Below are 26256 nucleotides of genomic sequence, written 5' to 3'. Positions count from 1 at the left end.
ACAGCTCCTAAAGTTTTTGTACTGAAACGTAATTTAAACAAGTCATCGTAAACATCTTTACGAAGGTCAAACAATTACCAAGCCATTTCAACCTACCTTGCATTGCATTGTACTTGTATTGTGACTCTGAACAACGACAATTAAAAAGACACAAACAAAACTGCAATTCCTTAAACTTCCAACACAAATCTTTAGCAGGAGGCTGGCTGTATGATCTACACTAGTCTCACTACTGCACATATCAGCACTGAAGCTTGTTATGACTGTAACTTTCACAAACAAATATGTGTGCATGTTTGTGTTTGAGAACTTAGCATGTACGGCATACCTGCTTTTAACTTCAGAGACGACTCACCTTTTGACGGTCTTACTCCCAGACAGACGGATGAACTGACAACTGGAGCACACGACCGAGCAGACAAGCCAGAGCCAAAAAAAGAAAAGAAAACGTAAATACAAAGGCAAGAACGGAGAGTTAGAGACGTGAACATGTAAAGCCACTGACATAAAAAACAGTAAAAAGGACAAAGCATGGTTGGAGAAAACAGATTGACCTGCACATGATGATGATGAGGAACAAAAAGAAAGGGGAGATGAAGACGAGAGGTAAAGAGGCCCACCCAACTTGTACTCCTCCACTCAGGACGAATTCTGAAATGTGCTCACTCACCGGCTGGTGCAAAGATAAAGAGAGAGAGAGAGAGGAAGAGGGAGGGAGGGAGGGAGAAATGAAAAGTGTGTGTGTGTGTGTGGGGGGGGGGGGGAGGGGGGGGGGGGAGTTCGGAGTGCAGGGTGACAAGAAGGTTAATCAGGGTGTTGGTGGGGGAGGTTGATGGAGGTATATAGAGAGAGAGAATGGAGAGCTCAGAGTCTCTCAGCGGCTGCATTCGGACCAGCTCTGTGACTTCACTGCAGCATTTCACTGCTTTGGCTGTCCCAGAAACAGATTCTCCACACACCACCCCCCTTCCCTCCCTCCCTCCCTCCGCCTCTCATCTCACCTCCCCTCTTTGCCTCCTCATCTCTCCTCCTCTCACTCCTCTTGTCCCCCACATTTCCAACCTCTACCCATCTTTTCTTTCCTCTCCTGATCCCTAACATCCTCTTCCCTTCTCATCAACGTAATGTCCTCTTTTGCTCCACCCTCTATTCCCTGCATCCAAGGTCACCCTCTCCAGCGGCAGGTGTGAGTGTACACGTGTGATGCCATGTGTCTATGGATGGTGTGAATATGAAAAGACACAAGGGTGCATCGTGTATCCCTGGTGTTAGTGTTTTACCCTCACTCTATAAATCACATTTACGTCTTTATCTATAATACTTACCATGTAGGTTTCTGCATCTCACTCTCTACCACCCCCCCCCCCCCCCCCCCCCCCCCCCCCCCCCCCCCCCCCACACACACACACACACACACAAACAGGATTGACATCAATTCCAAGAGATGGATCCCCTGACAAATGTGCATGCATGTGTGTATGTGTGAGAGTTATGGAGGTCAAGCATCCATCATGTCAGAAAGGATAGGAAACACACGCTGGGAAAAATCCAATGGCAGCGTCCAACTAAGGAGTTGGGGGAGATTAATTTGAAAGATATCATACGTTAGTCATCTTTTTATAACTGTCAATATCAACATTTTATTAATATTTTAATTAAAACTATAATGTAAAATAAAACACAGGTGATCATTTAAGAAGGGTTGTTCATGGTTTCATTGTTATCGCCATATCGGCGTTCCCAATAAACATCATGAAGGTCTCAATTTATCGCAATAAATTATTTAGTCCAAACAAGAAGTGATTGAACATCAATGCTTTCTTACTCTGCATGAATATTTTTTTACCTTCTGGGTGAAGGCGTGGTCATTATGGCCATGCTTTTACACCATTTTAATGCAGTCTAATCAGCTACTAGTTCACGATAAGGATGCAATTTCCCAAAGACGGACTGTAATAGAAGGCATAGAGCCTCAGCCTGTTTCAAACGCATAACAGAACTTGCCATCCATGGTCTCATAGAATAAGCTTTGCAATAGTGGCAATTTTGTCTTAAGAAACAGTCTATTTGTCTTATCCATGTTAAATAAAATACATTTTCTCAAGTTAAGCGTGAGCTTCTTAGTTCTTAGCATCTCTACAGTCTGTAAAGCTACAGTTTAGAAACTAGCCAACAAGTAAATGATTGAATACATTTTGCCTAAACGATCACCAAATCATACCATGAAACCCTTCACTCATTTACACAACTGCTAAATGGAAGGAGGTGTTGTCAGGTGATTAACTGAAGTCTGTGTTCGAGTCAACCCCATTTAAAAGTAACATAAAGACAGATTTCTGTAAATTGTTTTGCAGTTTACATCATTTTGCAACATCAAAAAGTATTATTCTGAAATCTGGAACTGCGTTATATATTCATAGAATCCATTAATCCCCATAATATGCCAACATTTGAAGAAAGCAGACAGTGGGGCTACCATAACTTGCATATCTGTGTTATGAAGCCATCACAGAAATACAGAGACTATATTTCATAAAGGAGTAAGTTCGCTGAGGAAAAGAACAACGCTTAAGTTTCTTTAAAAAAAACAATTAAAACAATGGCATTGTTCTCTCCTCCCTTTCAATAGAGAAGACAATTAAGTGAATAGCTCTCAACCACTCTTAGTGAGATAATGTTCCCACAAGTGAAGGAAAATCAGAAGAAACTAATTAAAAGCTTTAGACCACAAATATATAAGTACCGACCATTGTGAGATTTTTGGAGTTGATACAGATATCAATGTAAGGGACGAAAAAAAATGGATACTAATAATCTTGGCCGATGTCTAACATCAGTCTGTAGAGATGTAAATACAGTATCGACACCTTTATTGCGCTGTTCCCTCATATGCAGTTGTCAAACACAACTAACACATACTGGCATCATGGCTTGGAAGTGTGGACAGTGATAATGCTTGTTGTAATCTCTAAAGCTCACTTTGCTGGTGACAGTCAGAAGGAGAAATGCGAGTGGCATACAAAGATACTCAAATTGAATTATATATGACTGGTGAATGAATCAATGTCATTCACCAGTCATAAAGCGGCGGGCCGGTTAATTGGTCAGGCTCTAAAATATATATTTCCATTACGTACCTGTATATCCAGCATGTTCAGGCTAGCCATGAGTGTATGAAAGCATCAAAATGCATGTTTGTGTTTGTTTCAGCAAATGGGGAAAAAGACATTTCTTAAAACCAAGTTCTGGCATCTTCCATTTCTATGCCTACAGCCAGACATACCTGACAGAGTGGCAGTGCAGTGGGAGTGCTAAGTGACTTCCAGTGTACTCTGATGCATGACTCATTTTGTATAAAATGTAGATGGAAAGAAATGGTGGGTTCAGTTATGTTCGACAGTACAGTAGATCGAGGGAGGATTGTACATGGGGGTTTGTCAGTTCGATGGTTCTTCCTACAACAAGTGTTGCCCAAAGTCACCAATGTCAAGCAAGCTAACAGAATTCTTCCACGTTTTTTTTTTCCAGTAACCTCCCTCTGAAAAATAGACACCAGAGAAACTGAAGGCGTTCAGACCTTAACCTGAGGTAAAGACGAATTACCTTGCCTGCTTGTGTTAAGTCTAACTTGTATATTGAGGTATTGGCCTCGGATGTGACCCTATGGAGCTTTGACGTCTTGGAATTGAGGTGTCACTTGATGGGCAAGGAAGCCATGAATCTTGTGAATGAGGTCAATCTGAACATTCGAGATGTGGACTTGTGCTATCCTTCACTGACAAGTGTGAAGGCTGAGGTAAGATTGATGAAAGGTATGCTGTGATTGTGTGGTTCTCCACTTTTTATGTGTAGACTCCTCTTATATATGTGTTACATGGCCCTCATCAGATTACAGAAACTGATGACATCTGCTTTGTTTTTAACCATCATTTTGCCTAATTTGGTCATCTAGTTGAAAACCTGGGCTGAGATGCTACTGTTTTTGTTTTGTTTTTTTCAGTAGCATAATTCATAAAAGAACAAAGGCTGTCTCCCCCTGTTACAAGTTCTATAGACCAGTCTTTAAGCCCGACTCCTGTCTCCACTAGCACAGTAACTGATGCTTTATGCAAAATACATAAACATAAATCACCAATCTTGATCCCTTTGCTTTAAAACTCAAATTATTACCACTATTACTTTGATTGCAACAGTTTAAAGTGGTTTCATAATTACCATTCTAATAGGTTCCAGTGTGTCAAGATAGGGGATGTCAAGTCCGCCTTTCTCAACATCACAAAGGGAGTTCCCCAAGGTTCCGTGCTTGGTCCACTGTTGTTCACCATTTATAGCAATGACATTACCACTTCATAAGACAACTGCAATCTGCATCTTTATGCAGACGACACAGTCCTTTATACTTCCTCAAATACCATTCATGATACAGGGACCTGCGGGAAGCTTTTAACCTTTTAAAAAGTCCTCTGCAGAGGCTGAAACTGGCACTGAATTGTGCAAAGACTAAATCGTTTGTATTATGAAATGCGAACCATACTGACTGTAGCAACGCTCAAATGTAATCATTTAATGATACAGTCATTGAGAGAGTGCAACATTATAAATAGCTTGGTATCTGGACATATGAAAAACTTACATTTTAAATACATTTGGATTTTTAAATGTATAAAAGCCCCTACTTGGATTCATGCAGATGTTTTGTTTCCAAATCATGCTAATGGGAATGTGAAAATGTGTCTTTTTGCAATACATTTTGTGTTCTTGAATCCAAAATATGATGCAAGAAAATGTCAAATACAGGCACTGTTCCATGATTTGCCACTTTACTGCATGGTGCCTTTCAATAACATATGCTAATTTAAACTGTTAATGTGGAATGACTAACGTGCAGTGATGCAAAAAGGTTTTGCATTTTCTTAAAAAGAAGAATGGCTGATCTGCACATTTTCAACGCCTTATCTTTTAATTCTGAACAAGCACTTCCGAACATGCAGTCCTGCCATAAAACTGACAAGGGAGAGACGGAGAGAAAGAGAGAGATAAAGCATGAATCATTTGATGGAGAACTGGTGGATAACATCGGATCTTGCCAATGCTTTTGCCTGCCAAAGGGACAGTGCTTGGCATTGATATAAGCATGAAATAAGAGACACATGAAAGTGGAGACAGTCAAAGGATGCAGTAAAGTCTGGGGTATGTGGTATGGGTGAAGCACCCAGACCGACTCGGACTCAGAGACCCTCTCGAGTAAGGCTGACTCAGCCATTGTGCTGGGTGCATGTGTGTGTGTGCGTGTGCATGTGGCAGCAGCTATCACTCACCTCAACACCCCCCCCCCATTCTATTCCCTCCTCTCTGTGTAGCTCTCTCTCTCTTCAGCGCTCTCTCTCTCTCGCTCTCTCTCTCTCTCTCTCTCTCTCACAGTCTCTTCACCTCTACCTCTGCAGTACCTCTATTGCTCATTCCTCCCTGCGCCGACTGGGGAGACACGCGCTTTCTGCTTTTTTTATTCCTGCTTTGGTTGCTGGCTCTGCTCCAGCATCCCTCTGTGCCTCTCGAGTGCCCTGCTCCCCACCTCCAGCCTATGTCTCCTCTTTTGGGGTTTGTTGGCCAGCCTGCTTCCCTGGCTGCTGCTGCTGCTGCCGGAGCAGTGGATCTGTCCGTCACTGATCTGCTACGCCACTACGACTTTGCCGCTCTTCTGTTTGCCTTCTGCCTCACTCTTTCCTTTGCTGGATAATCACCACCGAGTCTGTCAGAGACCGTGACAGAGGACAGAAAGGGAGCGAGACAGAGAGCCTGCACTTGTCGTTGAACTGCTGCATTCTTCACTTTGTCTCTCCCTCTGCTTCCCCAGGCTGCTGGAGTGCAGCGCAGGGAACAACTGATCGGGAGGGAGAACCCCAAAGAGATTTACACTCCTCTTTTTGCGTTTCCTCCCCCTGTTCATTTGTGGGACAGAGTGCAGAGAAGGAGAGACTGAGAGCAGGACTTCAGAATCAGCAACTCCTTGCTTCAGAGACACAGAAGACAAACAGGCACATATCACACACGCACACATTTGCATAGATTGGACTCAGGTTGACCAGACTGGCGGGACTGACAAAGATTCTCCAAATCCACATAGACATATAACAACATAGACAAACAGACTTGGTGTCATGGCGTCAGTGGACAGCACCGGTTCAAGTGTCTCTGGTCGGCAGAGATCAGGGGATCTACTTCATGCTGGGCTGGCAGTTGTTCTACTGCTTGGTGAGTTATACTTCTCTCTAAATCTTTAGGGGCCCTGTCATTCCTCTCTGCTTAATCTTAGCTCTACTTAACACCGAAACACACTTCTAAACTGTTTCACTGCCACTCTGTGTTGTGTAAATCCCTCTAATTGTTGTTACATTAAAACCTTCATCTATGGCCTCTTCACCTTCCTCTTAAGCACCTTTGCATATTTTGTCTCACGCCCAGTTGGGTTTGTCTCAATAAATGGGCAATTAGACATGGTTGTGCCCCATGTCAACACAGGCCACCTTTGCTTTCTGCTTCAACCATCCTTTCTCGTTTCTCTTTTCCCACCTTCAGCGAAAATGTGCTAAATTTGGCTAAAAGTGATTTCACAACTGACGTTTACTTGTTGCATTAGTGAGAACATCAAGGTCAGCAACATTAAACCCTTGTCTGATCTGAACTTGGTGATGTTGAATATCTGGTTGCTAAGCAGAATAAGAACCAACAGTTCTTAACGTGTCTTCGTGTACTTCTTAATGCATTTGCACAAAGAAAAGATAAAGGAATAAAATAGAATAAATTAAAATTGTACATGTCTTTAGTACTTATGTCAATATAATAAAAGATTAAATCAAAAACATGTTTATAACCACCGTTCACATCTTTGTGTTTGTAGTATTACTGGTACTGACGTAGTAGTGCAGTGCTTTTGCTCAAACACTCCCTGGTTTTGTTATTGCGCTGAACAGTGCCCCCACATCCCAACATTTCCTCTCAGCTCTCATGTCTTTGGAAACTCAGCACAGATTGGTACAAATAAAGGCAAAGGCTGCACGTGAATAACTACACTTAAAACTCCCAGTAAAATGATGATCATGGAATGATGACATTTCAGACATTATTATTCTGAGTATGTGTTATGTTTTTTCTTATGGTCTTCTTTTCGAAACATTGTCTTTGCATACATTGTAAGTTTGACTTGGAAATTTGACATTTTTTAAATGTATTTATTGTATTGATAGCATGATATTGACAAACATAGACATGAAGAAAGAAGCTATTTCCCAGAATGAGTCACATAACTCATTCACGTTGAACCTGAAAATAATCCCTGACAAACAGACGATTGACTCTTTGCTGTGACTCTAAACACATTGAGGTTTTTGTAAGAACGAATGACTTCTTTTCAGTCAACAGATGTGATGATGTTACATATGGCTGTCACCAAATGACCTGATTTAAAAAAAAAATACTTTGTTAAGTAATAACAAATGAGGGTTAACCTTATGATCAAGGTCACCATATTCACCATTCACTAGCTACTTATTAGCATGCTATTTAACATCATGCTGGCTGCTTATCAGTCATTGTAAAGGGGTATTTTACATCATTCTACATGACCATAGTCTATATACCATAAAGTAAGAGTTAACCCTCATTATACTCCTCATTACCAATGGTCACATAGTTACTATAATGACTGACAAGCAGCCTTATGTTTCTAATTAGCATGCTAATAAGCAACCCGTTAATGGTGGATATTGCGACCATTATAAATTGTTGCTAAAATAATAAATGAAAATGCTCAATCTATAACAATATACAATGAAAAAAACAATTGTTGTCCCTTAACCTCTGTCTTAATCTTCTTCATTTGAGGAGCACATATCAATGGGTCGTTTTCACGAAGTAATTACAACATTGAAAACACCAACTTCCTGTTTTCATTCTACTCAACCTCACGGCCACTCAACCTCAACCTTCTATCCATCCCCCGCTCCAATTTATCCACAAAAGGCGACCGTGCGTTTGCTTTTCTGGCCCCAGCCCTCTGGAATAGTCTCCCCCAGTCCATCAGATCATCTGACTCCATAGACAGCTTCAAGCGACTCCTAAAAACTCACCTGTATAAACAGGCCTTTTGCTGAAATCAGGACAGTGCACGGTGTGTATGTGTGTGGGCGTGCATGTGTACAAATGCTTTTGTCATACGATGAAAGTCTGTTACTGTGACTTGTTATGTTAAGCACTTTGTAACATGCTGTTTTAAAAAGTGCTATATAAATAAAACTTTACTTACTTCCTTACTTATTTACATTTGATCATAAAGGTACTTACTGTATATTAGGAAAGTGCAGTCACTGATGGGAAGAACACAAATGACCTTTCCGCCGAGAAAAATAAACAAGGCCCACATTAACCACTCCAAGATGAGTTTCTTCCTCTCAGCTGATTATAGTTGTTTGGGAGTAGGATGGCATGTGTTATATTTCATTGTGTTGCTTCACCCTTGGGAACTTCTTAATAAGTAGGTTACCCATTTTATTTTATTTTTAATTGCAACAAGAAGTGTACCTTTTTAATACATCACATGCAGCTGGGGCCAAATTGACAAACAAAGCTGAGCACATGTCCGGAAATAATTGTAAATAATCTGTGAACAATCTGGATTCATATGTTTTTAATTTTTTGATGTGAATATACATTAAAAAAAAACTTATTTTTGTTTATACGTTAAAGCTCTGGTACATTTTACACATTTTACTCAGCTGAAACCCAGATCTTACCTGGTAAGATGGATCCCAGACAACCTGAACAAGATTGCTTCCTGTACTTTAGAGAGCTTATTGCAGGCTCTCCTCTCCTTAGATCACAACCCCATGTGAGATCAAATGGAATATAAATGAGATTGCAGAAAACTGTATTTATCAATCAATGCCAAAACAACTAACTTGCAGTGTCTTCATAGACACAGTCGGTTCTCTTGTCTCCATCTTTTCTGAGAATTCTACCTTCCAGTAAACTCTCTCAGTAGGTCCTTTGTTTCCAGGAAATGAAGTCAGTGAAACAAACTGAACAGTCAGAACATCTGGCATGAAGAAGAAATGAGGGGTTTCACACAAAAAAACTCGGACATTTAGTCCTATTTGGGACTTGCGATACAATAGATAATTGATAGCAATATGTTGTCGAATCTGTCTCATTCAAAGACTACGTCTGTCTGTGATAGTGTTGTATAAAGCCTCAAACCCAATCAAGCATGAATGTCTACAAAGAGATAGCAGTGCTGTAACAAGCTGTCATTTTTGTAAATGAGCAATTAGCAAATGAACTAATCAGAAAAAAATATCTCAAGTCCAAAACATTCCTACCATTGCAATGACATACAACAAAGCTCAGTCCGTGGCGCTTTATGTTATGTTATTGGGTTAAGCAACAGCTTTTTAGCAGAGAATATACACACTGCAGAGAGGTTGTGAAATTCTGCAAGGAAATGCTGAGTTGCTGAAGTTGTCTGTACACGTGTTTACTATCAGGCATGTTAATGTGATAATTATATCCCATGTTGTGAGTTGTTTGTGTTACTATCATATTACATCATGCGTGTATCCAGACATGTAAACATGAGACAACCTTGACGGCTGTTGATAGAGTTACTTGGCTGCTGCTGTAATTTTCTGCTCTGCTGTCACTGCCTCACCTTGGAGAGGACATCTCACTCCTCGTCTCTCTCAATAACCATCCCTCGTGAACCTTTCCGTCGCTTCCTACGCACTCTACCTTCTTCATTACCAACGCTTCCCCATTTCATTTTTGCTCCTCCACGCGGACTATTATCTCCTTGTTCCTAGCTCGCCCTTACATTACTTTTTATCCCTCTCTTTCTCTCTCTTTGGCTATCTGTCTGTCTTTCTCTCACCGAGGTAATGGCGTCCTCGGTCAGTTCTCTATGGGTTCACTCGGAAATACATTAACCCTCCAATCTTTGGCCTACTTAAAATAAGATAAAAAAAAAAAAACGTATCACCTTGACTGCCAGCCAAGGACGTACACGCACACACACACACACACACACACACACACACACACACACACACACAGAGATACACATGCAGTACTGTAGTTGCTTTTCCTGCCATCCGTTATTCAGATATTGATATTTCCCTACTGGAACAAAGAGATATTTGATAGTGCAGCTAAATATATCACATTCCAGCCAACTATGCACACAAAACACATAGACACACAACAAAGCCAAGTACATAACGTAGAAAGTATGTGAGTCAAACTGAAAAGATAGAGGAAGACTGGAGAAGAGGAAAGGCGACGCTTAAAAGCGATACTAGAGAGCTGAGGTGTAAAATGACGGAAGAGTGAAATCTATTTGTAGACATAGTGGGGGACACTCCTCTCAGATAAGTAACACATGATTGTGTTTGCTGTCTGGTTACAGACACACTGAGTATGCCTATAAGTCGAGAGGCTCACCCTTGGATCGTTTTTTTTCTTTTCCTTGTCATTATCACTCCCTCTGGATCCACCTTAGAATCACTGAGTGACACCGCCCAGTAATTGTTGATAGTAAGTCAACTTAACAACAAGCTTAAAGGAAATGTAAAGAAACGGCTATTGTAAAACATTTAAAATATCATTGTGCATGTTTTTTTTTCTGCTCCTAAAATAGTTCTTTCCTCACTGTAGTTCTTGCATCCTTTTGGAAAAAAGTTTTGAGCTAGTAAGACACAAAAGGCTGTGATTAGACACTAAATATAATTGTGAGAGATAAACTGTCATCTTCTGCAAATAAAAATAGTAAGAGCCCATTAAAAGAGAGCGAAGTCAGAGACGGAGAAGAACAATGAGAAGCCAAATGGCATGAGTTGTTGCTGAGAGTAGAGGAGACAGGCCACCGACTGCAGAGGGGAGGTACACATAAAGTGTTAGATGACGAGATGAAAGGGCCAAGACTCAGAAAACAGAAGAGCAGATCTGCCCTACAAAGCAAAAAGGCAGTAACTACGCGGAGTGCAGAACTGAGAAAAATGACTCTAAAGTTATCACCTCGTCCAGCCTAAGTAGTTGTAGGTATATTATTGGACATGTGGCATTTTTGTTACTTTATATGAGCTTATTCTTTGTATATATCAATCATCATATTTTATTTGATATTTTACCCCATTTTACAGTTACTGTGTTCTTGCTTTGTATTGCTTACCAAAAATGTGCCACAATACCAAGGGAAAAGGCAGTAACTACATATTCTTCAAAAAACATTTCATCACAGCTTGTGTTAGATACGCTGCATTTAGAATAATTGGAATCCTTTGTTTTCCTGAACATGGATATACTATGCCCAAAGCCATTTGACCATTTTTGGTCAGTGTTTTGGTGCTGACATGGCTGCTTAAAAAGTATTTCACATTTCAATTTTTCCATGAAGGCCCAAATGGGGACAGTTCATTTGGAATAGACCACAGCATTGTGTGACTCAATTAAAGTTGTGACATCACTGTGCAGTAACATGGTTGAGATGTAGGCTAGTAATAAAAAGCATGAGTAACTGGTATGAAACAAAGCAAGAAAACAGTAATGGCTTTTACTGTGTTTTTGCTTTGTTTCACTCGGGCTTTTTGCAGTTACTGTTAAAAAAAAAAATGTTTTTCTCCAAAACGATACACATTTAAGACAAGATATTTTGTTACATAATAAAGGATGCAATGAATGTCACGAAAATGATAATAACTCATTTTTGACCAAAATTGCAGTTACTGCCTTTTTGCTTTGTAGGGCAGAGATCTAGAAAACTGAAGAAAAGGGAGAAAAAAAGGGGCTTAGCAAAATTGAAAAACTAAGCACGATCAGGATACTTTTTCTTTTTCGAGCAAAACTGAAGGATATCTGATCTGATAATGCTGAAAATGCTGTTAGACTATTTGTTAAATACGAAATAAAGTTAAACACTTGTCTTGTGATTTGTCGCTTTTTAATACGAAGAAAGAAATGCTCAAAAAAAGCAGTGTTAGGTTGTTTGTCTTTGGGATGTTCTTTGGCAGACACAGGACGTAGGATGTGTTCACTTATGAAGACTGCCTTATTACTCACCACACTACACACGTTGAAATACAAGGCTTTTAACCCTGTACCTTTAGAGCAACATTGAGACGTGCATCCATGCAACAAGACTTTGGCAGATTGTTTTCTTCCCGAGATCTGAGGTCTGTTAACCACTTCGTGTGCTCAGTTTGCTTGTATAATAACACATCTGTTTCCTGTTCTGAAGAAATAATACGGAACATAATGTGGAGGAGTCAGTTCAGGGGGGATAAGGGGATTTAAGCGTGGGGAAAAACAAGGCAAAGGAGGAAGTAGAAGGAGAGGGGGGGGGGGAACACATCTGGTTACTTATCTAGTATCATATCTATAAGATCATACAGTATCTCTGGTATTTTGAATGTTTGCAAAACTAACACTGCGACACGCTGCAGGATTCTCTCAGTGACTGTTGTGTTTGATCTTTGCTTTGACACACTACAACTCACACCGTATGTTAAATCTCTAAAATACTGTAGAGCAGTGGTTCACAACCTGTTGCAATCAAACTTTCACTTTAGATTTAAAGGAGGTATTTGCGTGTATATTATTGGGGACCGAGTGGCCACGGAACATAAACACGCTGTCCCTTTTCCATCCATCCATTTTCTGCCGCTTATCCGGGGCCGGGTCGCGGGAGCAGCAGTCTAAGCAGAGACACCCAGACTTCCCTCACCCCAGACACCTCCTCCAGCTCTTCCGATGGGACCCCGAGGCATTCCCAATCCAGCCGAGAGACATAGTCTCTCCGGCGTGTCCTGGGTCGACCCCGAGGCCTCCTCCTGGAGGGACATGCCCGGAACACCTCCCTTTTCCCAGAAACACAATTATGTGTCAACATGAAATGGAATTAATAGATCTTGTACTAAAAATGTAAGCATCCATACGCCAAAATTAAACAAAAGATTGTCAAATTACTCATTTGAAAGACAATATCCAACATTTAAAACCCCTCTGAATTATACATTTGTCGTTTCTTAGAATATATAGAAGTCGCTAATTAACTGGTGGAGCTAATTTGTAATTATTGCCTATTATTGACTTTAAAATCATAGGGAACACACACGTTTACACAATCATAAGGGAACAAATAAGGCACTATCTACTAATTAATGTTAATCATTAATCAATTGGTAAATTGTGGCTAAATCCTCTTCAAGATTTACAGAATATCTAATGATCACTTAACAATGGGAAACAAACAGAACTAACTACTAGCATTGGTAATGGGAAGATTGTGAGTGCATCCTCATCAAATCTGAAAGAGTACAGTGATTACTTAATGGAGAACAACTGATGGACATAATCTTAATAAACTATTAATTCATGGATATCTGTGAGTCCTTATGATGCTCTTTTACTTCAAGGAGTTTTTTGATTATTTCTAATAATGCACAAACAGTAAGTTTCTAGCTAGTAGAAGAGCAAGTGGCACATCATATCAGGAAGTAACTCTTTGAATCCTTACTTAATGACCTGACCATAACTGAGGTCTGTCTGTATATTTTAAAAGATAAAAGACATGGCTAATAAACCCGTACGGGCCAACCATTTCTTTCTGAAATACGATTTTCTGCAGCTGAGGATTTTAGTCAACTCTGTCAGACAAAGAGCCACAGTGTTTTACAATAAAACAAAAATGTATTTTAAATGTAATGTATTTATTTTGTATTACAAACAACAATATCCAATTAGCTGTGTAATCAAAAAGGTTTTTTTTTTTGTTTTACTAAACAAATAAAAATCCTACATAGGTGACACAGCAATGACGAGTTGACAGCCGTCTGACGACATAAAGGTTTTTGTTTTGGCATTTGCGATGGTCCAAATTAGCACGTGTTCAATATATTTGAATATACAATGTATTTTTTTATTGATCAAGAAATACACAATTCAAATGACCCCATTTGAATTGTATGCGGCTCCACATGGAGTCGGGACCCCAAGGTCGAGAAAGCCTGCTGTAGAGAGAGCGAGAAGAGTCAATAGTGTTAAACTTAAAGTGTTTTTTGATTATTTAAATGTATTTCTCAGTTTGCCCACTGTTACACTTCATATGGAACAATTAGGAAACATTCACTTGAAATAGTTTACTGCAGAATAACAGTGCCAACATTTGCAAAAATAAACAAATAAATGAATTAAACAAGGCAATTCAGCTTTACTTGAAAGAGAGACGCTCTAACTGATTACTGAGTGTCTACTCTGAATGTGCTCATTTCCTGAATAAGACCCCAGGGATTCCAGTGCTTTGTTTTGCTATTAACAAGCTGTAAATGTAAGAATGTAAGCAAGCATGTATGTAGATGCATGTTGTTTTTTAGGTCTTCATTTTAGGCAGCCTGCTTGGAGGACTTTAACCTCTATACATAGGGCAGACGTATTAACCATAGGTGACCCACGCTCTCAGATGTAAATCTTTTGAAGTAAGAAACAACAACATATGGACAAGTATGTTCTCTTACACTTCTTGCATCATGTCCAAGTGCAATGTGATCCCGAGCAGGTCAGTGTGGGGAAGAGTGTTTATAAATAGGCCCCAAGAGTGTGAGACACATCGGAGCAACAGTCTGGGAATCGTTGCAGCTGTCACTGTGAAACCCTCAGAGTCCATCCAGACAGAACCAAATCATATGGAGAAAATTAAAAATTCACAATATGGTTTGTGTCTTGCCATACTTTGTCACAAGAAAACAAATGTATGGAGAAAAAAAAGGTGATTTTGTCCTCCACTTCAGTGCTGTTGATGTTGACTTATTAGCATGCAAGAGCCACAAATGCACTGACAGGGATTTTACAATTCAGACAATTTAATCATTTAAATAGGCAGGTTACATTTTTTTTTCATTTTAAATTGGGAAATTGTTCACATAAACTTTTATCAATAGCTTTGATTTTTCTTCCCATCCCCTGCAGATATTCATTCATCTCAAAGTAAATATAAATATACAACATAATCAAATATGATGCAGTATCACATTCTGAGGGTCAACAATGGTCACCGCTTTCAGAGATGACAGATGGAACAGTATATACAGGTTATTTATATTGAATATACTTTTATAAATGCTCTGTTATAATTGTTTCTCATCTCTTATCTATCTGTAACTGTCATGTTTTGCATCATTATTAATATAACTAGGATGTTTCTCAGTAACCTGTAAGCTAGCCTTTAGGCTCCTGAACTGAATAATGAAGACTTGGGCTGTCAGGTTGAACTAGTTAATTACATTAAGGTTTGTTATGGATGTTTTCAGGTCTCCGCCTGTTAAAAGGCAGTTTGTCCTTGTTGCTCTAACTTTGCTAAATGTTTCTTATTGCTCGTGATGGATTCATGTTGGGTCTTTGTAGATCATTTAACAAAGAGTAAGCTCTATACCTGCTTTTGTAAATAGTCTTGAGATAACATTTGCTTTGAATAATTGGTGATCAAGGGTTAGACTGATTAACACTGATTCATGAATGCTAGGTCTCCACCTCCTACCATTATCCAAAAGTAAAGCCAATATGCCCCTTAGACTGTCACTGACAGAATTCCCATTTAGAATCACAGACTGACCAGTTCTTTGGAAGAGTCCAGGTTTTCATGTCATGCTGCTTCCGCTATCAAAAAACAGACTTTTCAATTGTCATTAAAAATGGTTGTAAAATGTGTTGTACGCAGCACTGCAAAAAAATACAGCACGGCTGTATTTGTTTACAAATCTGTCAATCACGGCACTTTGCAACGTTTTAAAGTTGCACTATGCAGGTGAGGTAGCGAAATTTGATTGGGTAAGGTCGTGAAAAATGGTTCCCTGGAATACTGTCTACCAGCAGAGTTACGGTTTAACTGTTGCGGACCCCCCATCAGAACGTCTTGCGTTGCATTTTATCTTCAAACAGTATCCCTGTGAGCACATTTTCCTCCGTTTGTGTATAGAGGTATAAACATGAACCGCAGAATATTTACATTTCTCCAACTTTCACATTTCTATACCAAAACTTCAGAGTGCACCTTTAAATCAACAAATAACTAATTTTCTCTTATTTTTATTTGTGTAGAAGAAAGAATAAATAATAATACAGAAAAAGCTGTACAAAATGCACAGGTGGGACAAAAGAGACCCCTAAGGGCTTGAACCAACCAAACATTGAAACGAAAACATCTGGAAAGTCTTATCACAGAATACAAACACATTTAGGTGTTCATATGCAGTCTAAAAGCAGGAAGAGAAAACCATTTACAATCAATATATATATTTGAAATACTAACATATTGCTTTCAAATCCTGCTACATGCTATTTAAAGCACTTGTTTAAGATCTAGCACTCTAAATCCTTTGGCTTTACACAGATACGATGGAATATACAGCTTTTAATGTCAAGTATTGAGTATGTGGAGAGCAGGAAGCTGTCATTTCATGAGCTATGCTTCCAGTTGGTAAGCTACTTAACCATGTAATGCCATTACTCATGAGCAGCACTCATCTTTAGCAGTAATCCTACATCAACCCAGCACACAAGCATTATTTTAAGATTTGTCATCGGTACCCATATTGTTGATGTAACACAACCTTAACAGTCACTGACATTTTTTATTTATTTTTTTTACCAGTGCAGTACTCAGTTTGAGTCTTTTAGGATTTTCTGGTTTGTGTCTGCTTTATTGTCTGAGCTTTCGCCTTTCTCTCTGGCTTCAGGCGTGTGGAGTGTTGGTGGACTGGAGGTCTCGACAGGTAAAGTTTCCTCAATTGAAGCAATGAATGGCTCAACAGTCCTGCTGCCCTGCACCTACTCCTCCTGCATTGGAATCAAAAACCTCTACTTCAACTGGCACTATAATAACAACGGAACCATGGAAAAGGTACGGCATATAGGACCAAACACACAATGAGCCTCATAATCAAGCATGAGCCACATGGACCCTTTTTTTTTTTTTTTTCAAAAAGTTTTGAGCAACCCTCAGAGGCATTCAGCTCAAAATCACCAGTTATCAGGGTCACACATTAAACCATAACCACCAAAGTGTTTAAAACCTCTAAATCATCACCAGATTTTTAACTTAATTAAAACAGAAAAAATATGCTTATCTGCCCAAATATTCACTTGATGTTTAACATCCTTGCTGCTCAACACAATTTTCATTCTGTTGGTATTTTAACTCACTAAGAGCCATCCCAAAATGTAAAGTGTGACTAAGCTAGGCATAGATAGATAGATAGATAGATAGATAGATAGATAGGCATCCAGTAGCAGTATACAGACAGGCAGGACACAAGACATTAGTTACAATACACACCCGCTGTCCCCCCTCCCCTCTGTATACAATAATCCCCAAACAAGATTTAGGAGCCCCTATGTGACTAAGAGTAAACATAATTACAGGTTAAACCTGTGCAGTTAACATTAGCATTGGACTTAAAAATAGCATAAATGTACATAACCTGTGAAAGAGAGAAAACATGTGCTGATTAAAAGAGACCTGTAAACAGTTAGAGAGCCTTAGAAACAAAAGTGCTGACCTTCTAGAAACTAGTTACATGTGCATGTACAGAGGTGTTTGAGGTAGTGCCAGACGTGTGAGTATAGTCATTAAACAGTCAATGCAGAAAGTTAGGGATGCAGACTGGGCCATTAAAATGCTCAGCAACATAAAAGAGCAGTGATTTGGATTTTTGGATTTTTGGAGCATGGATTTTTTTTTTACCTTTACTTACTTAGTGAGAGAGGAGGCTGTGGCGTAATGGCATACGGACCGCCCTGCATTGATGTGTACTTTTGCCCGCTTTACAATACTGCAGTGTAACCACAAAATGACCAAAGGGAAATAAGTATCACTTTCTCATCTGAATCAGAACAAAGTAAAGGAGCCATGTGTGTGAAAACAACCTGAATGTTAACACAAGCAGATACAGAAGTGCTTTCATGCAAACATCTGACTTCTTCTCTGTGTATCTAACTACAAACATGTACTGTGTGTGTTTGTGTGTGTGTGTGTTTAGTTATGCGAAGCTGTTATTCACATCGAGGGTGTGGAGCCAAAGGTCCTTGTCTACCATGAGCGCGTGGAGTTTGTCGGCTCCTCCAAGAGCAGCAACATCTCCATCCTGCTTTATAACATCACCTTCGAAGATGAGGGAGAGTACATCTGTTTCGCCAGAAACCCAAAAGAGAAGAATCGCAACCACAGTGCTATCTACACTCTTATAGTTGTGGACCAAAGTATGTAACATGTGCACTCCCTGCCATACGCCTTACTGTAAATTGTGCCATGCTTGCAAGGAGCTTGCATCTTCACATCTATATGAATTCTTAATAATGGTCCTATTTTCATTCCTGACTTTTTATTGCAATATGTTTATTTCATCTTTCTTCGACTTTTTCACTTATAGTGCTCTCTCTCTTTTCAGTGAAGGAGGTTGACAACACTTTGACAACTATCATCGTCTCAGTTGTGGGTGGAGTCATTGGTTTGGTTATCTGTGTAATGGTGATTAAGGCCCTGGTTGTTCACTTTCTGCTGAAGGATGATGAAAAGAAGTGAGTAAACCCAATGAGAACAGACATGATAGAACATGAAAGCAAAACAAGGAAAATACAAATTCTGATTATTAATAGATGGCAATTAGGATGAAACAGACATCACAGCATGCCATGTTGCCTGACTTTTGGCATTGAACATACACCATTGTTTTCCTTTTTTCTGGATGATGAAAGGTCTGTATTTTTATTTAAACTAATTGTATCATTAGTTACAGTGATGTTGCCCAAATATTTGCTTCAAAAAATTAACATATGTTGAGGTATGAGGACCGCTTTCATCTTTTGTTGAAAATGCTCACTTGACAGAGACCATCACAAAGCTTCTTTAATAAAACTTTATCATTACCATAATCAATTAGTCAGCTGATATTTTCACAAACAAGTGTTGCATTATTAAGCAGGACAATTTATTAGTTGTATTGGACCATATACTCTGAAAATATACATATATATATACATTCCTATCAATAATTTGGCAGCACATCCTGTTACACTCTGAAGAAGCGTAACTGCTCGAAATATCAGTGTGTCATCTAAAGGTATGATGAGGAGTGCTGTCCTTGTCATTCTTCTTGTTTTGGACATTTATTCAGGGTTTCAACACCCAGTTGTTATTCTCTGTCAGAGGAGTTGAGCTTTTTCCCCCAGAGATCCATTGTAGAGAAAAAAAACAAACGCATAATAACTTCATACAGAGCCATCAAGTTGTAAGACTCTAAATTAGCCATCTTAATATTCTTCTGTATGTGTTTCAGAGTCATTTTAATGATGTATTTCCAATTTGTGTTCCAGCACAAGATAATCATATGGGGCTGCGAGGGTCAGGGCATTAAAAATCCCTGCAGTATCAATATATAGGATTTATCACTCTTATGTTTTCTCTTTGCGGGTGAAGCTCCATTTTAATCTTTGCTCTCTCTGCCCCCCCTCCCTCTGAAGTAAAGAGTGCCTGGTGAGCTCCTCAGGGAATGACAACACGGAAAATGGACCTACAGGAGCCAAAGCAGACAACAAAGGGACACCAAAGGCATGAGCAGAATGCAGAAGTACGTCTGTATGTTTGTATATATGTTAGGACAACTACACGCTCAGAGAAGATGCTGTTATCAGTGGACTGTTATATCTTACTAATGGCTAACTAAAACATTGTAAAAGTCTATTTTAAATCATGCTTGAGATTTAAGAGGTGTGAAATGTGCATAGGCCTGGATCACTCTCACCTACATGGCAGCCCATTTGTTGCACAGTGCAATGCCACTGGTGTCAAATTCTGCTCTTCATGCTACTGGAACCAAACACTTAACACAGAGTCTTGGGTAAACTGTCTCCATGTATATGCTTTCCATGCTCTCTTTGAAATGTTGCCATTCTGGTTCTTATTTTGAAGCCTTTACTTTCATGTGCTCTGACTAATAATAACTTTGACACAATTTTAGAGAAAGGTCTTTGTACTAAACAGATCCTAAGTTGTTTTCAGGTCTTTATCTATAGGTCAAATCTGAGACTTAGAATACAAGCGACAAAGCGATAATGCTTGGTTTGAAATCATGAGGCTATGTAATCTACAAGTCTTGGTCAAACTTGGACCCGAGCAAACCTGGCCTCGGGAACACTCACACTTTAATGCCATAACTAACTGCCACGATGTCAGCTGAAGAACAGCAAGCCTCTGTCCAACCCAACCCATATCCACCTGTTTTTTTTTTTTTTATTACATAGATTTAAAGCCATCATCTCTCAGCCAATGTGTTCTGATTACAACCAGGAAATCCACGAGTTGATATCTCTAAAGCTATTGTTACAGATGTTTTAACCACCAACTCAGTTGCTGCCATGGTCCAGGTTTGACATACTGTGGGATTATTTGGTTCATTAAGGCTTGACAGCAGAAGTTGACTCACTTTTGGTTTGCTGAGGCTGACAACTGGGCTTTCTAAGGTGACTCAGGGATCCAGTTCTGCACAGGTTTTCATTATTTTGCTTTAGATGAAACACAGGTGCCTGTTTTGCTTCCGCTCCCTCTGCTGGTGGGAGGATAAAAACCACAGAAAATATCGAAAAAACAAAACCTAAACCCTCATCAAAGACAATCCCCTGACTACCCAGCTCCCTATAGAAAGGAATGAACTTAATCATGCTGCTTCTGACAAATAATCAATGCATTTTTAGCATGTGCGCATTTTATATAACTTCATATAAGTATAGTATATTTTGCAGTTCATAGAGTATTGTCTATAGCACCAAAACATGTCTCTGTGCCGACGTATGGTCCCAATCAACACTTCACACCCACCTCTCAACAATGTCTCATCTTTCCTTACCCACTTCAACCAGGTCAAGGTTTCTGGAAGGTGGCTCTTCTTTTCGAGAAAATACTTGCAAAAAGGGTGAACAAAAGTTAACAGGATTCAAATCCACATATTTCTGTTCACAAAATCGATATGGCTTAATTGCATAATAAGACAAGAGAGAAAACCCAGGGCTCAGTCATACTGGAAGCCCATCATTGGGAGGGATCACTGAAAACAAATGTAAGAGACTCTGTCAGGGAATAGTTTCCAAAAACTATTTTTGAAATGATATTTAGAATAATCTATGAAACGTTAATGTTGCTATCAAATGAATGTGTTAATATCTCAATAGGCCAGTGGTTCCGTTTATTTGGCATTTGTCTTATTCTGTGTTACTCGACTTGCAAATACTTCCAGTGTTTGCTTTGTTCAAAGATTAATTTGATGAAAGATTGCTGTGACATGATCTAAATATTCTGAGCATTGAAGGTGGCGGGTCAAAGTTTGTTATCTAAGTAGTGTTTTAGCACTAGAGTTTTTGCAAAGATCAATGAGTGAGGGAGCTCAGAGAATAATTAACAAATGTTAATTGTAAAAAGTGCTCAAATTTCACAGTATTTTTTTTCCTTTTTTTAAGAGAAAAGAATATAAATCTAAAAGCCAAAATATTATTCAATCACTTTAAAATTGAAGGACGTATAGAGCTCAGATGTCTATTGGCATCCATGAGCTGCCACACAGTCACACATAGCTTGAAAAGCGATGACAGCTGAACGCCACAGACACTCAACTACAAGCAAACTCACATAATAAGAGCCTGATTGGTAAGACAAGAGCAGTACACTGGCCTTGGATACAAGCAATACAGCACTTTACCACAGTTTAAAAAAACAGGAAATCACGTAAGGTATTTTGATTTGTCCTTTATTTTGTTAAATGATTCCAGAGTTCACATAAAACCTAATGTTGTGGGGGGTTTTTTCAAGTCTGACTGAGAACCTTAAAAGGAAAAATATGTCAAAATGGATTTAACATTGTCTAATGATGTCTCACTGGAACAGAGCTCTATAGAAAGATGTAATCTTATTTTTCTAAGTGTTTCACTTTGTGTCAGCCTGCTGCTCTCTCTCATACTGGAGTGCATTTCCCTTCTTGCTTTCAGTGGAAGCAATAAGACAGACATCAGATTATGCAATAACCTGTTATAAGGCACTTTATAGATGTGTCTGGACTGGCTGTGATGGCAACTGTGTTTATTCAAGACACCGTTCATTGTACTGATATATGTATCTACAATGTACTAATGTAAAAACATTAGATTCATATGTTTGCATTTATCTGCCTTGGAAAAAAAAAACTGTAATATTCTAACATTGCAACTGACTGTGCAGTGTTAGAAGTGATACAGTATACTTGCTGTGTCGAAGAAATGTGAATGTTATGGATATAAGGAAGCACCACACATATACACACACAAACACAATCGCTTCCTTGTCTAGCCAGTAATGTATAGATCCCTCTGTAAAGAGGATACATTATGTACATCCAAAGTCTTCCTGTAGGGAAAAGCAATATTGTGAAGTGGATCTGTCTGTTGTTGTAACCCTGACCTAGCATAACAAATCTTGTAGATGGTTTCATGTAGAGATTGTGATGCATTTCTTGAACATTTGTGGCTAATTTTGCGTAGATGTGTCCTCATTCTTTATTGTAACCCCTAGGTGGATTTTAGTAATGTTTCCTGGTTATATGTCCATCAACACTGCATCACTTTTTTATTTTTTTTTATTTTTTTTGAAGAGATTGCTTATTATCTCTAATTTGCTCACCTCTTCAATTGTTTTTCCTAAAGTGAAACTACTAGCAAAATAGAAAACAAAAAAAGAGAAAATAACCAATATAGACCAAAAACAGATATGTGAGGAGAGAGTTCAAACCATAGATGTGTCCTGGATTATGAATTGCCAAATGCATTCACTCTTTAAATGTGTTTTTTTTTTTTTTTTTTTTTTTTGTTCAATCACATATGGCCCTTTCTACATTGCAAACTGCCTGGACATTCTGAAAAAAACAACAACAAAAACCTTTATAAAATCTTCCTTGACTTAAACTCAGCAGTTTGCTCGCAGTGATTGCTGCAGTACTGAGTAAGGCCTGTACATTACATTGGGACCCTTCGCCTTGGTGCAGAACAGCAAAGTCAACACAGTGCCACTGCCACCTAGTGGTAAATGCCATCACATGCAAAGGTCTGGCTCACTACAGCAGTGGCCCCTGATGAGTCATAGAATATAAACATGCACTCAGTCGATGCATCTTAAATAAGATAATGCATCATGACAGTTTAAACTGGGCTTAAAGCAGTGATTTTAGTTTGTAACTGAGGAGAAAAATATAAATACAACTCCATGGCTACACATTTTATGCTGATAAATAAGAGTTGACATTGTTGCTACACTAATTGCTTCTAGCTGGATTGGATCATTTGAATCCTCTGTGCATTTTAACTACATTCATAAGGGGTGATTTTTGTGTGCAAGTTTACAATAAAATGTTTAAGGAACAGGATACATGCGACAATTTGCACTTGCACAAATCCTCTATCAACTTTTCTCTTACAGTGAACATTGAATAGTCCCAGTCTGAGTGCTACCGTCATATTAATGACTAAAATAACAAAGTGACATAGGAACGTTGACTGACCACAATAATTCCTTAGAGTTAGTATTGCTCTTACTGCCAGAGCAGCTGAAACTCATACTGCCAATCCAAGAGTCTCACGTCTGCTGTTGTTACTACACTCTTATCACAAAAACAACAACAACAAAAAAAAAACTCTCTCTCTTAGTACACTGACATTTACAAAAAAAAACACGTTTGTTTTACTCTCCTGCTGATTTAAAGGCGTCTCAGTACTAAATTGTGGAGGATATCGCTCTGTACTAAAAACCTGTATTTCTAGCAGCTGAAACTCACACTGCCAAGTCAAGAGTCTGACGTCTGCTTTCGACATTCCACACAGACCAGAAGATCAAACCATTGATCTCATGTTGGTGTAGTTCAGCACAAAAGTAAACTTTACTAGAAACCTGATCATGGAGGGAGATTAATACAATGAGATGAAAAAGGAGCTATGTGTTCCTACTTTGCTTGTTTCAGAGAGCAAACTGTGATGCACACTGTGCGTCAATATTTTACCACAAATCTAGCAAACTGCCTCCTCCTTTTAACTCTTTGAAAAGTGATAACCTTATTATTAAAGACCAAGGCTAGCAGGTTAAGAGATTTATTGCAGTATAAGCACAGACTGACACCAACCTCTCCACAATTCTCTCACTGCGGTTCTGCATTTTGAAATACTGGTACAACGTTTTTTATTGTAAATGTAACATGGCTGTAGATGTAATTCCTATCGTAATGAAAATGAAAAAAAAATCTCTCATCACTTTATCCTATAAGCTATCTAATGCTACAGACATACACACAACTGCATTTTATAATAAGCTGAAATCTTGCATCAAACTCCTGCCGCTCCTCACAGTTCGTTCAACACAACCCCAAAGCTGATGTCATATCACAGGAGTCGTGAATCGACTGTCTTTTTCATGTCCTGCTGTTTGTATGTGTTTGTGAACATATTGCTCATGCTTCCTTCATAACTATGCACCTCAAACTTTTGACTTGTTTTAAAAAAAAAACACACACCAGAAATGAAATAAAATGTTGATTGAAATACTGACTGAACTGTCTGATCTAATTTCTTCAAGTTTAGTAAATGCTCCTCTTTTTCATCCACACCAATAGCTGACGAAGATCTGATTTTCTTGGACTGTGTATTGATATTTTTAATCTCTTGGTAGTTAGTATAGTAGGAGAGAGGATTATTTACAGATTGACGACTTTTTAGTAAGACTGGTGACACGCTATCTATCATCATTTTCACTGGCATGACTTAACTCAAGTGAGGTCAGTGTGGTCATATTTCAGGAACACTTGGAAATAACAACAATGAGAAAAAGAATAATTTTCTGAATTCTAATAGAGTCCTTTGCACTTGTCAGTGCTTCGGGCCCTAATGAGGTTCTGGATTGACAAAGTTAGAACTGAAATCACTGAAGAAGTGAAACAAAGTGAAGTTTCTTGTATCATGACAAAATGAAACCAAAGATGTAAAGAAAAGAAGAACATACATAATCAATCGTTGTACTTAAAACATAATGACAGTCAAGCGGCTAAGTGTTCATGTATATAGTGCAAGTTAGTCATTTTAAATTTTACATCGGTATTGTCCAATCCTGCCTTCTTGTGGCAGTTTTTTAATTTGCTTTGCACTGCAGTCACCTTGCTCTAACAAAAGTTTACAGACCTGGTTAATTGTGCTCATCTGGAGATCATTCGATTGCTCATCCATTTGGCTGTTGTTGTGACAAGACCTTAAGTAGTTATAAACTACCTGGCAGCTTCTGCTTTCTTTAAAATATACCACACTGTACCAACACAAGAGGGCTATATTATAGCCCGGTTTTCTGAGAGGCAAATATTGGCGATTATATAATAGAGATAAGATTTGGTGGCCTGTTCAAGCAGGCAAGGAACAAACTGACAAAGGTGATCAGCGTAGCTAAGAGAAGCTAAAAGCTAAAACAACGCTTCTCAGCAAACGACCCCTCAGCAGTTTGGAAAGGCCTGCGAGAGGTCATCAACTAACAGGAACAGGAAACCGGGACAGCTTCTACTGGAGGTTTCCACACCCATCATCCAGCCCATCAACATCAGCCCATCACTCAGACTCTAAACTACCTTCTCCCCCCACAACCCCCACCCCCTTACCCTCTGACCCCCCACCCGCACTGACAATCTGTAAAAAATGTGTGCCAGCTCTTCAAAAAAGCAAAAGATCAGGACCAGACGGTGTGTTCCCCTCCTGCCTGAGAGTCTATGCTGAGCAGGCCCCCATCTTCAACTCATCACTGGTGCTGTGTGAAGTGCCCTCTTGCTTCAAAAGTTCCACCATCATCCCAGTTCTTAAGAAAACTGGCATTACAGGACTCAATGACTACAGACCCGCCACCCTGATGTTTGTGGTCATGAAGTCCTTTAAGAAACTGGTGTTGAGCCAGCTGAAGGACATCACAGGCCCCCTGCTGGACCCCTTGCAGTTTGCCTAACAGGCAAACAGGTCGGTGGAGGATGCAGTCAACATGGGAGTAAACTACGTCCTGCATCACCTTGACTCCCCAGGTACCTACGCTAGGATCTACGCTAGTTTGTGGACTTCACCTGTCAGTGGATCACCAACTTCCTGACTGACAGGAGGCAGCAGGTGAGGCTAGGGAGCATCACATCC

The 26256-nt window shown here is 39.3% G+C and overlaps 1 protein-coding gene and 1 long non-coding RNA gene across 8 annotated transcripts in view; one reads left to right on the top strand and one right to left on the bottom strand.

The window, feature by feature from the left end:
- LOC306830253 overlaps positions 1–696 on the bottom strand; it is a 35508-nt gene extending 34812 nt beyond the window's left edge. For 6 of the 7 annotated variants that reach the window (XR_013779943.1, XR_013779944.1, XR_013779945.1 and 3 more), the window contains exon 1: positions 356–692. This is a non-coding gene — a long non-coding RNA (uncharacterized lncRNA). Of the gene's footprint in view, positions 1–355 lie in introns of all 7 variants that reach the window. The other variant, XR_013779942.1, reaches the window with a different exon arrangement.
- Positions 697–5390: 4694 nt separating this feature from the next.
- Positions 5391–24646, top strand: LOC306830206 (sodium channel regulatory subunit beta-4-like). Its single transcript, XM_079353524.1, has 5 exons — positions 5391–6252; positions 16776–16939; positions 18078–18297; positions 18486–18615; positions 19558–24646. Exons 1-5 carry the CDS (start codon positions 6159–6161, stop codon positions 19649–19651), a joined length of 702 nt encoding a protein of 233 aa, XP_079209650.1. The 5' UTR covers positions 5391–6158; the 3' UTR covers positions 19652–24646.
- Positions 24647–26256: the final 1610 nt, after the last annotated feature.

The sequence above is a fragment of the Symphodus melops genome (assembly GCF_947650265.1).
Source record: "Symphodus melops genome assembly, chromosome: 10".
In the NCBI taxonomy this organism is placed as follows: Eukaryota; Metazoa; Chordata; class Actinopteri; order Labriformes; family Labridae; genus Symphodus; species Symphodus melops.
This window is presented reverse-complemented; position numbering and strand designations above follow the sequence as displayed.